An 18,192-nucleotide genomic window follows, 5' to 3' on the forward strand; every position below is an offset into this window, starting at 1 on the left:
CGGTTTTTTAAATTCTATTGGTTTCAAGATTTTTCCTGGCTGTCTTATTTTGATTTGAAAAAAGGAACATTCTGCAGGTTTTGTGTACTTTATGCATATCGACATCCATGATGTGGCTCAGTCGGAGTATTTGCTAAATCACCTTTAAATCGTTATAAATCAGCTTTAGATCAATGTCGCTGTCATCAAGCTACATCTTTTTATAGAGAGGCTACAGAAAAATCAGAAATGTTTCTGAGTTTGATTAAAAATAAAACTAATGTTTTAGAGTTATCAAACTCCGCTCTTTCCACAAAAATAGAGCAAAATAGAAAATTGTTTAACACTATTATTGAAACTGAACTTTGTGGAAGACTAAATTTTGCTTTGCGTGGACACCGGGATGACGGTGCATTAGATCTCAATTCTGATAACAATCAGGGAAATTTTAAAGCGCTATTGAAATAAAGTACTGAATGTACAAGATCCGCCATTGAATGTATATGTATTATATAAATACATTCAGTGACGGATCTTGGGGTAAGGCCAGAGAGACCATCGCCCAGTTATGAGCAGTATATTTATTAAAAGAACTCAGCTTTTGCATAAAAAAAACCATTTTATATCAAAAAAGGACGCAAGCCTAATTTTGGCCACGCTACCACAAATCTTGGCCCCCTGTCCAAATTTGAAAAAAAATTTAAACTTTTAAACATTTCCAAAATTTTGGCCCCCCCGTCAAAGTTGTCTAGATCCGTTACTGAGCATAATAATGGAAACTCTTTTATTTCAATCAAAGTCAATCTAATGAATGAAAGAAAATAGAATAATTAAAATATATACTAATGTAATAATATTCAATAAAGCCACAATGCTCATTATCTATGACAAGTGCAAAACGGTAAAATATTCAAATTGGTTACGGATTGTTTCTATCGCAATAAATGGCATACGTCGATTTAATAACTGTATAAGTTAATTTGTTAATAAATGTAATCGGCCATGAATTTTTAATTAGAGACAAGTTTAAAACATTAAAAAAGCCAATCGGGGTGATTTCAAATGTTTTCAAAACAATTAAACTGTTTTTAAAGTCAGCCTTTAAACACAATTTCAAGTTATTTTCGTATTTCGATTGTTTGTAATTTTTCGATTTTATCAGATTTGTTTCATGGCACACCGTTAATTTGATGACTTCAATCTTGTGGTCGCGCAAAATGGCGATGTCTGGACGAAGAGTGTCGAACAGTTGCGATATTGGCAGGACTCCCTCCGAGACGATATCAGCGAATATCCGGCAGTCCGGCTGTCGACATGTTTTTAACCAACTGACGATCTCGGATAAAATTTTATTATGACGTTCAGTATATCTTGCTAACGCGACAACAGATCCACAGTTGGACACAACGTGTTTGTTAGTTTGTTGAGCGCCGCAAAGAGGACATAGGGAATCGTGTGTCTTTCCCCATCTGAGCAGATTGGCGTTAGTTTATTATAATATAATTTAATATAATATTAATAATAACAGTAATATTAATAATAATAATAATAATAATAATTAATTTACATTAACACTGTGCAGTAGTTGAAACGTATTGATATTCAACAAGTGACTCAAGGACTTCACGAATGTTATTCGTTGTTGACCGCAATCTCTTCTTCCTGCAATTTTTCCAGTAATTGTCAAATTTTCCATCCCTTCCTTCCGCATGATGCGACCAAAAAACTTTAACTGCGCCCATCGGATTACCGGTAATAATTTCCACTTTTCATAACCGGACTGTTTTAATACATCCTCATTGGAAGTATGAGAGGTCCAACTAATTTTTAAAATTCTTTCCAAAAATAGCGGTACATTTTTATTTCTTTAAAAATCATCTAGGACTCAGAGCCGTAAGTGATCACAGAAAAAATGTAACACGCTAACAGTTTTAATTTTGTTGATTTTCTGATTTAACTGTTGATGGGGATGTTTTTCATTTTAGAATATGCATCTTTCGCTATAGCAGCTATCCTTTTTTTGATATCCATATCACATTTACAACATGAGGTAATCAGACTTTCGAGATAATTAAAGATGTTGACTTGTTTTACTTGTTTGCCATTATTAATTTTGGAACAGATCGAGTGGTTTTGCTTTTACTGGTAACCTTTGCACTCAGTTTTGTTGATGTTAAAATGGATAAATCGATATAAAGTATTTGAAGTTAATGTGTAATAATTAAAATCAAAGATAATCCAAAAATAATAACCAAAAATGGTAATTATATAAAAAAAATAAAATTATAAAATAAACAGGATTGAACATACTTCTTTCCTTCTCGTGCCTTATCTTTTCAGAACATTGGCGACCATCGACCTCTACGAAACCCAATCTTAAAACTTTGTAGTAGTTGAAATGTGGTGATATTTAACAAGTGATAAAAGGACTTCACGAATGTTATTCGTTGTGGACCGCGATCTCTTTTCCCTGTAATCTTTCCAGTAGTTGTTAGATTTTCCATTCTTTTCTTCTGCATGACGCAAGGATGTGACCAAAAAACTTTAACTGCCCCCGTCGTATTATCTGTAGTAATTTCCTCTTTTTATAACTTAATACATCTTCATTCTAAGTATGAGAGGACCAACTAATTTTCATATTTTTTCTCAAAAACCACAAATCATGTAACACCCTAACAGTTTTAACTTTGTTGGTATTCTGATTTTAATGTTGGTGAAGATGTTTTTCATTCTGAAATATGCATCTTTTGCCGTAGTTATCCTTCTTTTGATATCCAAATCACATTTACAACCTAAGGTAATCAGATTTCCAAGATAATTGAAGCTGTTGACTTGTTTCACTTGTTTACCATTAATGATATGGAACAAATTGGGACGGTTTTGTTTTTACTGATAACCTCTGCACTCTGTTTTGTTGATGTTAATTTGAAAACTTTTCCTTTTACTTTCAAAGACCAGTTTGGAAACAATTGTTTGCAATTTCTCCATTGAATCTGCTATAAGAGCTGTATCATCAGCATTTCTTATATTCAGGCCTCCAATGGGTATTCCCAGTATATCTTCTATATTTCTCATGATGATCTCTCTATAGAGATTGTACAGGTCTGGAAAGAATACACAGCTTTGCTTAACACCTTTCTTTATTTCGACAAAACTAGTTATCTTGTTACCAACTTTTATTGCTGCTCTTTGTTCTTAATAGAGGTTTTTAATAACTTTCGTGTCTTTTCCATCAATGTCTAAATTCTTCAATATTTCCATAAGCTTCAGGTGTTTCACGTTATCAAAAGCCTTTGGAGTAATCGACAAAACATATAAACAAGTCTTACTTCATTTCAATCGCTCGTTCACTGATCATTCGTAGCTTAAAGATAGCGTTTCTTGTGCCACAATCTTCGACAAAAACCACATTGAACATTTGAAAATTCAAATCTTAATTTGCTTCGTCATCATCATCATCAGAATTTTCAAGAAGTTTTGTAAGATGACTCATCAAGCTGATTGTTCGATGTAGTTAACATTCTGTTGCATTAGGTTTTTTATGCAATGCAATAGATATTGACTTGGATAGATTTTCAGGAATTTCGCCGCTGTTATAAATCTTATTCAAAATTTCCGTAATTTTTTCAATGCCAAATTCATCAAGGCATTTGGATCAATCTCATCTGGACCTGGCGCTTTATTTGATATCATTTTTGAAAGAGCGTCACGAACTTCAGATCTAAGTATCTTTGGTCCTTCTACGTATTTTTTAATAAAAGTTTTTTCACCACGGTTATCATCAAAAAGATCGTTAATGTAATCAGTTCATCATTCAATTATTTTTTATTTCTATTTCATTAACATACATAAACATAGATTGAACATACATAGATATTTAAGCAAATAATAATTTATTTATAAAAAACAAACTTCTCCTGAATTGTCTAAATTTCAAAATTTAACAAAACAATTTCAAATCAAAATAGCCGTAGAGGGTCCTAATTAATCATAGATATTAATTGATAAATTTGAAAAGGAAAAATGGTTGATTTCTACTCTCTTGTCTAACACCGACATATAATACAGTCGCATGATTCGTTGTGAAAAAGTTTAATTTTTTTCATGGTGGTCAACCAAAGAATTTTAACAATTTGTGGTTTATAAAAAACGTCACCGTTGACATGTTATTTTATGTGTGCATGGTGGACAAAATTAAAATTTTGTAAAAGTAATAGTTATTTTGATATTAAAATTGCATTATTTAAAAAATGTTGTTGACATGCAAATAGTATAATAAAAATAAGTATATATGAATTAAAATTTTTTTGCAATAATAAAAATTTTACTCATCCTAATAACTTTTACATATCTACCCTTATGAATACAATTAGCATCCCATTTTATGTTTTGATACGTATTTTTTTATCTAAATATCTATTTTGCTTAATACGTATATGTGAAAACGGTAGTAATTTTCCCAAAAATTTGAAATTGGAAACCTAGGTAGTAGCCAGAGTTTTTTTAAACATTAATATTATGAAAATAACTAAGATTTTTTGAATTTTTAGAAAATTCAAGCAAAACAAACTAAAAAATACTAAACAAACCCATAAATAAATTTATATAAAGAGATCTTAGTTTAATTTGCTTGATAAAAGCAAAATAAAAGCAAAACTAAACACGCACAAGCGCACACGCACACACACACACACACACATATATATATATATATATACGCCAAACATTCGGTAGAATTTATAGAATAATGTAAATATATATATATATATATATATATATATATATATATATATATATATTGTGAGTCGACTTGAATCTACAGGTACGTCGCCACTTGTCTCTCTGGCTGCTAAGAGTTCTGATCAAATTGTTCCAATACCCAGTGCTTTTATCTGAATATAATTTATGTTTTGCTTTCAATGAACCAACCCAACTTTCACGGTGCACACTTGACAAAGTTCTTCTGTACAGTCTCTCAAGCTTTCTGCAATATCGTTTGGCCGTATAAAGGATGCACCATTGGTCGGGGTGAGAGATCGTGTACTTCATATACTCGTACTGGCCGACCGTATTTGCGGGAGCAGGTCGGAAATTCTCACCCATATAACCCATATATATATATATATATATATATATATATATATATATATATATATATATATATATATATATATATACAGTGTTGTTAAGCATTTAGAGTATTTAAATACTTAAATTGTATTTATATACTGACTCCAGTATTTAAAATATTTAATAAAATGGCAGTATTTAGACAGTATTTAACTACTTTTTCATGGTATTTAGTATTTTAAAAATTTAAATACTTTGACAAAAAATTGCTTTATCAATCATCTATTCCACTTGTATATTTTTTGTTTATTCTACATATGGGATGTGTATATACTATATAATAGTTTGTGCAAATTGTTCTAATCTCTAATCTGTTTGAGCTCAGGGCGAAATGCCTGCAATTTTTAGAACAGTCCTTGTCTACTATTACATCAAGTACATCAGAACCAGTTTATAAAAGCAGGATCAATGACAGTAAAACAGAAACTTTCTTTGACTTTGATGATGAATTATCCACAGAGCAATCGCAACAACATTTTCAGTATCTTAATTATAAAAATTTAAAAATGTTAGATAAACATTTAAAAATTAAACAATTTTTCATTAGATATAACACAGCATTGCCTTCAAGTGCCCCAGTTGAACGTCTTTTTAGTTCAGGTGCTCTTATTCTAACTAAACAGCGTAATCGTTAATCTGCTGATCTTTTTGAGACATTACTGCTCCTTAAAGTTAACCAACATTATTGGTGAATTTTAAATATTAATTTCTTTTTTCATTTCTAATGGAAACATTTATGAGATTTACAAAAATGTGATGTGGGTGTATAAAAAATAAAAAATATGTTAATTCATGATCCTTTTTTATTAAAGTGCAAATTTTAGTATCAATCGAAAACTGCATGGTATTTAAAATAATTTTTAAATACTTGTAGCCAGTATTTAAATACTTGTAGCAGTATTTGGTATTTTAAATACTATTTAAATACTGAATTTTGACCAAGTATTTGCAAAATATTTAAATACTCAACATGTGAGTATTTTAACAACACTGTATATATATAATATTTAATTTTATAAGATGTGTGGATCATAGAAAAACATGCTACAAAAACATCTTGATAAATTGTATTATTCGTGTATGCTATGGAAAATCGATTTGAATACTGAAAAGTGTGCAGCTATAAAATTTGGTTATTCATGTTTGGATAATAATTGGTGTTATAATATTAATAATTCTAACTTGGATTTTTGTGGTGAAGTAAACGATTTGGGGGTTTTGTTTGAACGTTCACTGAGCTTCTCTAAGTATATATAATACATCATGTCATTAATAAACGTTTTGTTCTTTTAGGATTGTTATACAAAAACTTTAAAAATTTAACTAATGAGTCATTTATTTTGATTAATAATCTTAAAAAATAAAAGAAATTGATGAATTGGAAAGAGTTCAGAAATGGGCAATCAAGATAGTCGGAGATTGCAAAGGCCTTTGTTACTCAGACCGATTGAAGTTTCTTGGCTTGCCAACTTTAAGATTTAAAAGAGTTTGTGGAGACATATTAATGATTTTCAACATTGTGAAGTATGGGAAGTATAGTGAAGTTGAGTCGGCCTGCGTTCGGACGATTTAAACTATCTGTCGGTCCCATTGACTCAAACGAAACCTGGATCTAGAAGCTTTGCCGTGTTCGGTCCTAGAGTGTTCGGTCTTCCCAAAGACCTGCGAGACCCTTCTCTGGATGTTGAGAAATATAAGAAGATGTTGAAAACATATTTATTTTCGCTGTAGTGTCGAACATTGATGTTTATTTTTTACTGATCTAATGTTTATTTAATGTTTGATTTATTTGTTTGACGAACGTTTGTTTTCGGCTATTTTGTATATTATTTTATTTGTAAGCGTTTTTAAAAAAACTATTTAATTAGCGCCATATAAATATTCGTGTATATATGGTAGATAGAAATTTTTCACCAGCTTTGTGTTTTGATGCGGATCCATGTACTAGAAGGCATCGCTATAGAATACATGTTCAAAAGTTTCATACAAATACAAGAAAGTATTCGTTTTCTAACAGAGTGATCTCTACTTTGGAACAATTTACCGACATGCGTTGTTAAATCAGATACTGTTTCCAACTTCAAGAAGAATTTTGACTTATATATGGCCAACAAAGATTTTCTCGATGATCATAAAATTGACAATGTTTTTTGATTGCTTTTAGTTGTCTTTTAATGTTATTTTGATAGGGGCATATATAAATTACGTTTGAGCCCATTATTTATTTATATTTCTATTTATTTATTTATTAATATATATAATTCTCTTTTCAAGATTTTTCAAATTTTGTGAATTAAATGCTTTAGTAAACCAGTGCGTCTTCATTTCCTGTTTGAATTTTGTTACTGAAACATTTCCTTTAAGATACAATAGTAGATCGTTCCAAATTTTTGGCTGAGCAACTTGCATACATATATCACCCAGCTTCGTCTTTGTTCTGGGGCTATTTCAATTCACTAGAAATCGATCGCAGAGCATGTCCCATGTCTAGCTAAACTTTTTTCAAATATTCTGGTCTGCCACCATGAATTCAACAGTGAGCAATAACTGCCATCTTGTAAAAAATTCTTTCGCTCACCGGCAACCAATGAAGATTTTCCAACCACCAAGTTATTTGAGCACGTCTACCTAGCCCAACAACCAGTCTTGCAGCAGCGTTTTGAATGCGCTGAACTTTCTTAACCACTCCAACTCTAGCACCAAACATCAACGAGTTAATTAATCAAACATTGACAATACAAATGATACCACAAGACTTATAAAAATATCAGCTGGAAAATATTTTTTCGTCTGATAGAATCTACGCAGCTGTAAAAAAACATATTGTACCAAGTTTCACTGCATGTAGTAACATAGTTAATAAACTGTCGAACAGTACTCCTAAGTTTTTGACCATCTTACCAAATAACCGTCAACCGATTACTAAAAACATCAAAAGTTGTTTACCGATTTTGGCTAACCTTTTGGATCTAAACCAAATTTACTCTGTTTTATCAGGATTACCATTAAACTGTTTAGATTCAGCCAATCATTCATGTCCTCAACACATCTAATCAACCCTTTTTAAATTATCCCAGCAAAATAAATCGGAAGATCCTCAGCATACGTATAAACCCCAAAACCATGTTCATTCACCAAACTAGGCAGATCTGAAACATACATTAAAAATAGAATCGGCCCCAACAACGAATGCTGCGGGACGCCATTTATTAAACACAACTTTTTGCGTTGGATCCATCAAAAACGAAGCAAACCATTCCAGAGCCATTATAGCATTACAAAAAGTAACCGCCAATCAATTTAACAGTATCATTATCCAACTAATTGGTAATGTCACCAAATACTTTCAGCAAAGCTGCTTCTGTAGGAGACCCTTGTCTGTAAGCAGGCTGAAATACGGTTAACAACCGGTTGGTAGAAAAATCGATAAGTTAAATTGGAAGTTAACTAACGCCGAACATGCTCCTATCAATTGGTATAACACTAATCCGATTTTCATCAATAATTGCATATATATATATATATATATATATATATTATATATATATAAGAAAAAATTATAAATATATATGTCAAAAGAATTTTAATAAATGAAGAAATTGTCAATTGCCGTGCAGACAAGTCAAATCAATTTGTGGTTTTAGACAAATTTGACTACAACTCCAAAATCGAACTCAACGACAGCACAAAATTTCAAGCAATCACAAAAGACCAAACTTTTCATTTAAAGACTAAACTCAACGCAATAATAAAAAAAATCAATAAAAACATACCTCAAGAAAAAATCCATCTACTCCAAAGAGAATAGTCGCCTGATTTATGAAAAATAGAAATAAGGCCTAATCTGTATGATGAATTCGGATAACAACAGTTCCATTTTGCTTTCATGACGAACTTCGATAATTCTATTTTCAACAAATTGAACAATTTTCAGAAAATTCTAGTAAAAAAAATTGAAAAGATAAACTTTAAATTGGTTAATGCCAACAATTCGGTAGAATTCATACAATACTGTATAAAATATTGTCTTCTTCCAACATATATATGCTGGTAGAAAACCGAATTCTTGACAATATGTAAAAAATTCCACCGATTCATTAGTGTTTATCAACTTATTTTAGAATTTTTCAATTTGTCTTAGTAAATTTTTATCAACAAAATTGTGTCTGTTTAAAATTGAAACTTTATTTTTATTACCAAACATTTTATTTAAATTATTGAAGACGTTGTTAATTAGTATTATTATAGTTTAAGTATTACTATATAAACCAAACTGGAACAACAATTTCAACGAACCGACATGAGAATGCTCAGATGGATGCAACGAATTAGTCTGAAAGACCATATCAAATCTACCGAAATCCTGCGTCGTGCTGGTTTAGATGATATAAAGAATGAATGACGGCAACACAGTCTGCGGTGGTTTGGTCATATCAAACCAAGTGGAAACCGTGCCATAACTTCTCTTGCAGATGTTGAAGTACCTGGCACACGTCCCAAAAGCCGTCCAAAGAAGTCGTGGTCGCAAACAATCGAGCAGGACATGAAAACTCTAAATTTAAATGAAATGGATACAACTAATCGTCTTATTCGGCGCAAAAAGTTGACGGCAAAGAAAACAACGCCCTACTTCGGGGAACTGGGTCTCTGCACGCTAAACGAAGGTTGATATAAAATAAATTTGAAAAAGAAACATGAAATTCTAATGAAAAATTTTAACGAGAAACTTAAAAAAATTTAAATTTTTGAACGAGAGTAGTCAAGGCGGCAAAACCGTGTCAAAATTGAGGCGCATAATTAATTCAATTTATTACTATTATTATTACACTTCCAACTCAAAGAATGAACAACAATAACAACAATCGGATCCACCAGCAATCTAACAGTGATGAAAATAACAATAATGATAATAAGACCATCACCATCAACAACAACAGAAATAATAATAATAATATTAGTAATAAAAATGGGAACATTCTTTTATTGATCGAAAAGATAAAATCTAAATGAAATCAATCGAAAATTATAAATTATATATCAGAATGAAAATGAATAAGATGTAAAATGTAATGTACGATTCTCTCATGCTTTTTAATCAACAAGTGCTTGAGAGTAAAAAATATATTTAGAATCGGTTAAGTAGTGTTTGTCACAATATATGCTATATGACGAGCGAATTACCGCGTTAATCAGTTTTTCATCAAAAGATTTCGGACATAATATTTAAAACAAAGTAAGATTAAAATTATTAGAGAAATTTACAAGTGATATTTCAAATGAATTAATGATTTCGGCCATAATATTTAAAACAAAGTAAGATTAAAATTATTAGAGAAATTTACAAGTGATATTTCAAATGAATTAATAATTAACAAACAGTTATTATAGACTAAATTTAAGTTTAATTTCATGTTTTTATATTTCTGGCGTTTGTATTCATGTGATGAAACTAGGTTGGTTTCTTGCAAATTGTAAGCTCAAAAATTTCGATTTTGTTTTTTGGAGAGTGGCAATGTCCGGCTGCAACTTGCCGAACAGCTATAATATTGGACGTACATTTTCTGCACTAAGATCGGCAAATATGAAACATTCTGATGGTGCACAAATCTTTAACCAGTTGACATTCAACGACAGTAGTTTGTTTTGTCTGTCCATGTACCTTGCAAAAGCTGTTGCAGAATCACAGTTCGAATTAATATTAATATTAATTAATAATACAAATTAATATAACGTATTCATAGAATATAAATTCTGAAATTATATTAACGTTAATTAGAATGTCCGAAAACACAAAAAGAATTTTGATAGATGAAAGAAAAATAAAAAAAAAATAAAAAAATGATAGCGTATTCTTCAAATTTTTAAAAACCTAGCGATTGAATAAAATCTACATGGTCAAATATCACAAAATTATTACGGCCGTCTTTTACATGGTAGGCCTATATGTAACGATAATAAGGAATTTCTTATATATGTTATTCTACATATATGGTTGAATTGAAACGTCAGATTGATCGGCCAATTTACCAGGACGCCTCGAGTGATGAAGCTTGGACCTAATCAATTTGCTGACCACAATTATGTCAGCGTTATACGAATTGTTTTTGCGTCCAAGGATTTTCAAATTTTTCAATTTCTTCTTGAGTTGTTTAATGACGGAATTTTGATTTGTTGATGTTTTTGGTTTAACTGTTCCAAACATATTGGTGAAGTAGTTGTAGATTGTGTTTTGGAAGGTTAAGGTAAAATTGTTAATACCCTCAACACATAAGCTCACATATTTCTGATAAAAATATGCATTAGCCTCAGCCCATTAGCCTTGCGTCTTTGGCAGTTTAATACTCGGGAGTGAGTTTAGAGTTGTTGATAAAGTAGTTGTGTCTTGAAACTGCTGAAACTCGTTCTCTAATTTATTTTTTTTGACATCCGGGACGGTTGTTGTTTGCGATTTGAACATTTTGCATGTTCGACGGTGCATTAGTAATCCTTTTCTACCTTTGCAGTGTTTGCCACATTCACAACGCAACATATTATCAGTATTATTCATCAAAATTTTTAAGTACATTGTTATTATCCGTTAAAATGTTAAGAGAGATTTTAATATTTTCTTTCATAGAAGCCTTCAATCTGGTAGATTCGTGCGTAGTATTTTTCGTACAGCGCCAGGAGGTCTATTCACGAATTTAAAGTTATTGAATGAAACAATAAGGACATTTCGTTGCTTTTACTTTATTTAAAATTTTAAAAACTAAAATTAAGCAAATAATTAATTTAAATATTTATTAAAACCCATATTAAGATGTAACGCCATTATGCTCGTAATTTTTTCTAACACTACAAACCAAAATTATTGTAACCTCCTCGAACTCGTAACTACTAACACCGATGTTATAGCTTCAATACTCTCTAAATTTCCACCTCCTGTTGTAGCTTCCACCGATGGTCAGGAGTTTATCCGTAGGTTCAAGATTTCCGATAGATGGACACAACTACTTTTAGAGCCAACTAAGTTGAACGTTTATTTGAATATGAGCAGTAATGCAAACAATAAATTAATCCAAATAACTACATAAATCACATTTACGACTTTGCATCGAATCTCATTTCTAATTCAACTGTTACCACTTAACTTTATTTCTCGCTCTTTTCTTCCCTTGTTGTTCCCTTCTGGGACCTCTTCTGTTTTATATAGCTACCGATGTGCTTGTAAATGTGCCACATAAAAGTATCACGTACATAAATGAATTTAATTAATTAATTTACAACCTTCTAACGTATGCTTAACAATTTCCAACTATTAGTTTTTAACTTGACCTCGCGTCTGTAACAATATATTAAAACTTTTAAAATCGAGTTATTGCAATAAAACAGTAAGCCACGTTAAAACTGCTCTTGTTTCAATACCAACGTAATAACTCGTGGAATAATAATGATGATAACAATAATATCAATAATGATAGTGATAATAATAATAACAACAACAAAAACAACAACAACAATAATAATAATAATGGAAACTCTTTTATTTCAACCAAAGTCGTTAAAATGAAAGAAAAAAGTAATTAAAAATGTAATAATGTTCGATAAAAACCACAATGCTCATTTTCTAGGACAAGTGCAAACCGGTAATGCATTCAAATTGGTTATGAAGTGTTCCTATCGCAATAAATGGCATAGGTCGATCTAATTACAGAGTCTATTAATTTGTTAATAAATGAAATCGGCCATGAATTTTTAATTAGCGTCAAATTCAAAATATTGAAAAAGAATCGGAGTTATTTCAAATGTTTTTAGAAAAATTGAACAGTTCTTAAAGTCAGCGTTCAAACATGAATTCAAACTATTTTCGTATTTCGATAGTTTGTAGTTCCTTGATTTTAGCAGATTTGTTTCATGGCACACCGTTAACTCGATAATTTCAATTTTGCGTTTGCGCAGAATGGCGAAGTCTGGACGGATGGAGTTGAACAGTTGTGATATTGGTTGAATTCTCTTTAATTCGATATCTGTGAATATCAAGCAATCCTCCTGGCAATATGTTCTTAACCAATTAACGATCTCAGATAGAATTTTATTATGACGTCCTGTATATCTTGCCAGTGCAGCAATCGATCCACAGTTGGACACGACATGTTTGTTAGTTTGCTTTGCGCCGCACAGAGGACAGAATCTTGTGTCTTTTCCCATCTGATCAGATTGGCGTTAGTTGGTAATTGCCGAATAATATATTTTCTAGCGAAATTGTAAAGAGTTTTTGAGATTTTATTTAATTGTTTAGACCAATGGGGTATTTGAGATGATGATATCACTTCGTTCACCGATTTGACCAGACAACCCTGACTCTGAAGCAGGCAGTCACCCGGTTATCCTTTAAGCGCTTTAACGCCTGAGTTGTTGTGTCTGCATCTGAAAGCAAGATATACACTAGTTTGTAGTCTACTGACGTTTTGCGCCAGAGGCAACGAATCTCTGCATTTTGGCTTGTTTTAAAGTAATTGCGGAGTTTTAGTCTCATTCTCCACGCCTTGTCTCTGAGCTAGTAATCGCGGAGTTTTAGTCTCATTCTCCACGCCTTGTCTCTGAGCGAAACAGTGTTGTGACCTCCGACCTTCTATTGTAGCCCAAGCACTTCCGACACAGCCGCTAATCGGCATCGTCAGCCATTTTCTAGCAGCTTCTGTAACTAGGTTATCCAAATTATTTTTCATCCACGTCAGCGAAAAATTGTAACTGCATAATTCGAAATTTAATTTTGACGTGATAAATCTTCTTAAGACTTGCAGTTTCATCTGAGTGGAAATATTTAGATCAGTTGTGATATTTAACAGTCTTGTTAATTCGGAAACCACTTCTTCCTTGTCTTTTGATTTTTTTAGTTCCGAGTCGTATATTTTACTTAGGTATTTGAATTCAATGGCTGGAATTGGTATGTCGTCTATTGTCAACCTAGGTAAAAATTGCTCATATAAGCCATCTTTTTTCATCATACCGAACACACAGCATTTGTCTACTCGCATTTGCATACCTGACCATGTACAACAAACTAAATTCAAATCAATCAGTTTTTGAGCACTTACAAAATTACGTACCACTATTGCTGTATCATCTGCGAACTGTAACCACGATCTAGCCTTCTTAACATTTGACGTTGGTCCCCACAAGTTGCGGCATTGTTTAAATTCCTGGCCTTCTAAGATCTTCATTAAAGAATTAAAACTGAGGTTAAACAATAAAGGCAAACACGGATCCCCATGTAGCACCTCTTTTCTAACTGACAACAATGGTGTAAGTTGATCGTTGACTGATACTGATATTGTATAGTTGGAGTAAATCATGAAATAATTGAGGAACAGGATGGTAGTGTAAAATGGAATTGATGAGATGATGGCTTACTTCACCAAACGCGTTCCGAAGATCTAGTAGAGCAATAATTATTGTGCGTTGATGTTTTTTTGCATCCTTCATCGGGTGTGTTAGCATCTGTGTGTGTTTAGCCAGACCATCGACTGTTGGGAAAAATCCCTTCTGAATGTCTGTACTGATAAAATTATTTTTTAAGAAGAAGTTGTGAAAACAATTCTTTATTAAAGCAGAGAATATTTCGTATAGTACGGGCTGCAGAGTTATGAGGCGAAAGTTCGCCGGATCATTCGTATCACCTTTTGGTAAATGAGGATTGTTAAAGCTTTTCTCCAGCATATTGGGATAGTTGCAAAATTCCAACATTTAACTATCAATTTGTGAAGATATGTGCGAAGAATTGGACGTCTCTTTAGTGTAATCACCGAAATTTGATCCAACGGACAAGATGTGACCTTGGCTTTGCACTTTCGAATAATCGCAGCGACTTCATTATAGGTAGGTTTTTCAATGTCTTCTCTAAATGATGGTTCCGGTAGGGGGGGGAATCCAGTCTGGAAAATGGAATGTGAATTTCGCGTCAGCCATCAACCCCTTGCGGAAAAAATTTTCCCCGTCGGCCAGATTGAACTGAGGAGACACATTTGTAGATGATGAAAACGATAATCTGCATGCCTTCCAAAAGTTGTTGTTGAATTGATTTGTAGTACGTTTCCTTTGACAATTTTAATTTCAGTCTATTTCGTATTAATTTAATAAGCTTTGAGATATTGTTGTTGAAAACATTGTTGCAGTTTTGAGCTTTCATTTGTTTTAGTTCCTTTTTTAACTGTTTGATTGAGCGGTCGATTTTCAAATTTGCTTTAGTTTTTATAACGCCATGGGTTTTTTTGAAGTAGGAATAAATTATTTGCTAAAAATGTGTCGCAAAATTATTGATATCTATGTTGTTTAAACATTCCAATTCGACCTGAAAGGCTGCGTTTGCTTATGACCACTCCGCCGGTGATTTTGGCAGTTTGACGCCTGAGAGCGGTTACGGGACAGTCGTTTATTCGGCCGCAGCAAAAGGTCAACGTATTATTATTTAAATTAATTGAAAGATTATTGACATTGTTTAATAAACTAGACGAAATATTAATATAATATTTGGTGAGTTGTTTACATTCACATTTTCTATCTTAGTCGCTTATGTACAACGCCAGGAGTGTCTGTTCAGTGATACAAACTCTTTATAACAATGCGGACATTTAGTCGCGTTAATTGAATTTATTTAATTTAAAATTATTAAAAAATATTGAATTTTATAAAATAAAGTTTTTCTTTAAATTTAAAATTAAAGAAGTAGCCATATTTTTTTAAAATTTGCGAATTTTTTTAAAACCAGATTTAAATAGTAAAACATCGATAAAAACACTATTATTATTAAAAGCATTATTAGTAAAAACAATGAACTGTGCGAATACAACTCCTTGTTCAACAGTAGACGCAATAATAATAATAATAATAATAATAATAATAATAATAATAATCATAATAATGGGAACAATCTTTAATTTACCGAAAAACAAAATCAAAATGGAATCCATCAAAAATTATTAATTATATATTAGAGTGTAAATAAATAAAATATAAAATATAATGTACGATCCTCTCATGCTCTTTGACCAACAAGTGCTTGAGAGTAAAAAAGATATATTTAAAATCGGTTAAGTAGTGTTTCTGTCACAACATATGCTATATGACGAGCTAATTACCGCGTTAATCAATTTTTCATTGAAAGATTTCGGCCATAAAATTTTAAACAAAGTTAGATTAAAATTATAACAATAATAACAATAATAATAATAATGGGAACAGATCTTTTATTTTTCATCAAATGCGTAAAATCAATAACTTATTAATTAATAGAGAAATAGTCATGATTAAAATAAAATAAAAATATAATCATCATAGTTAGTCATCATTGCTCTTTATTTAAAATAAAATAAGTACAGCGATGATAAGATAGTAATGAAAATTGATTCACGCATTGTTCCGATCACAATATATGGCATATGATGATGATATCACACTGCTAATTAAACTTTGGCGAAAATATTCGGTCCAATCAATTTTAATTAAAGACAAATTGAAAGAATTGTAAAAGCCTTTGGTCGACAATTCAAAAGAATTTATTAAAATGGTATAATGATTAAAATTGTTCAACAGGTTGTTTTTGAGATTGGTTGTATATTTGTCGAGTTTGTATTGCCTGGACTTGACAAAGTTTGTTTCGTGGCAAATAGTTAGTTCAAGTATTTGAATCGTATTGTTGCTGAGAATAGCAATGTCTGGTTTAAGCGATCTGAATAGCTCTGATAGTGGACATGTCGCATCATCCTCTACATCCTCTACATGCTTTGATATTGTTGATGATTATTGAAAAAACTTTGTTGTGGCAATTTAAGTATCGTTTGAGTGCTGCCGTTGAGCTACAATTTGAGAACACGTGTTTATTAGTTTGTCTCACGTTGCAAAGAGGGCTAATGCATTGGTTGTTTTGCCCCATCTTTGAAGGTTAGCATTTGAAGGCAGTTGTCGTGTAATATATTTTTTTATAAAATTATAAAGGACTTCAGATAGTTTTACTGTCGGTTTAGACTATCGTGCAATCTCTGAGTTGTGGATATTTTCATTTACTAATTTGACCAGAGCTCCTTGACACTTCAAGTGCCTGCTTAATATCAACATTCTCCGGAATGAGATTGTCAACCTTTCTGTAAGTGTTACATGTTTCGTTCCAGAGAGATTTTATTTCATCGCTTGCGTTTTGTTTAAAGTAACCACGGAGTTTCATCCTTGCCATTTCAGCGATTTTACGTTGAGGCTTCCAGATTTGCAAAGCAGAGATAACATTTCTGCGACGCAGCTGTTTACAGGCATGATCAGTCAATTTCTCACGGTCTCTGTTATCAGACGGTCTAATGTATTTTCTATCCATGTCAATGAAATGTCGTACATACGAAGTTCAAATATTAATTGGGATGGAATCATCTTAAAGTTTCAAATTTCCACTGGACTGATGTATCCAATTCATCAATCGTATGTAGTATTTGTTTTAGTTTATTATGTAATAACTCAATTTCTTTTGCGTTCCTACAATCGAAGTCATAAATTTTTCCCAAATATGTGAAATGATCGTTGATGTTGATCTGAGGAATCGTCTCGTTATCAATTGTTAATTTTAGTAAAAATTGTTCATATCTTTCGTTGATTTTTCGCATCCCAAATGTACAACATTTGTCTATTCTTATCCTCATACCCGTCGATCGGCACCAAGCTTGATTGAGATTAATCAGTTTTTGGGCTTCTTCTGTGTTGTTTGCAATGATCGCTGAATCGTCAGCAAATTGGGGCCAAGCTCGTAACTTTGGGCTAGCAGTTGGTCCCCAAATGTATCCGCATTACTGGTAATATTTTTGCTGTAATACTTCCATTAGAAGATTGAAGCATAAGTTGAAAAGCAAGGGGGAGCTGGGATCGCCCTGCAGTACTCCACGTTTCACCAAAATGGGTGGAGTTAAATTATTACACACAGATACAGTAATGGAGTAATCAGCATATATTGATTTAATCAAATTGCTCACTTGGTCCGAGATATGGTGGTGTTGAAGAACTGATGAAATAAGATCATGACTAACTTCACCAAACGCATTTCTTAAGTCCATAGTTCTCTGGTGC

At 31.9% G+C, this 18,192-nt stretch overlaps 1 protein-coding gene across 1 annotated transcript; it reads right to left on the bottom strand.

Moving 5' to 3' along the window:
* Nucleotides 1–1,910: 1,910 nt before the first annotated feature.
* Nucleotides 1,911–5,091, bottom strand: HELRODRAFT_165438 (hypothetical protein; the record flags this gene model as incomplete). The annotated part of the gene is made up of 3 exons (XM_009032016.1): nt 1,911–1,936; nt 2,290–2,361; nt 4,806–5,091. The coding sequence occupies 3 exons, from the start codon at nt 5,089–5,091 to the stop codon at nt 1,911–1,913; spliced, it is 384 nt and encodes a 127-aa protein (XP_009030264.1).
* Nucleotides 5,092–18,192: the final 13,101 nt, after the last annotated feature.

The sequence above is a fragment of the Helobdella robusta genome (genome assembly GCF_000326865.2).
Source record: "Helobdella robusta unplaced genomic scaffold HELROscaffold_8, whole genome shotgun sequence".
Classification (NCBI taxonomy): Eukaryota; Metazoa; Annelida; class Clitellata; order Rhynchobdellida; family Glossiphoniidae; genus Helobdella; species Helobdella robusta.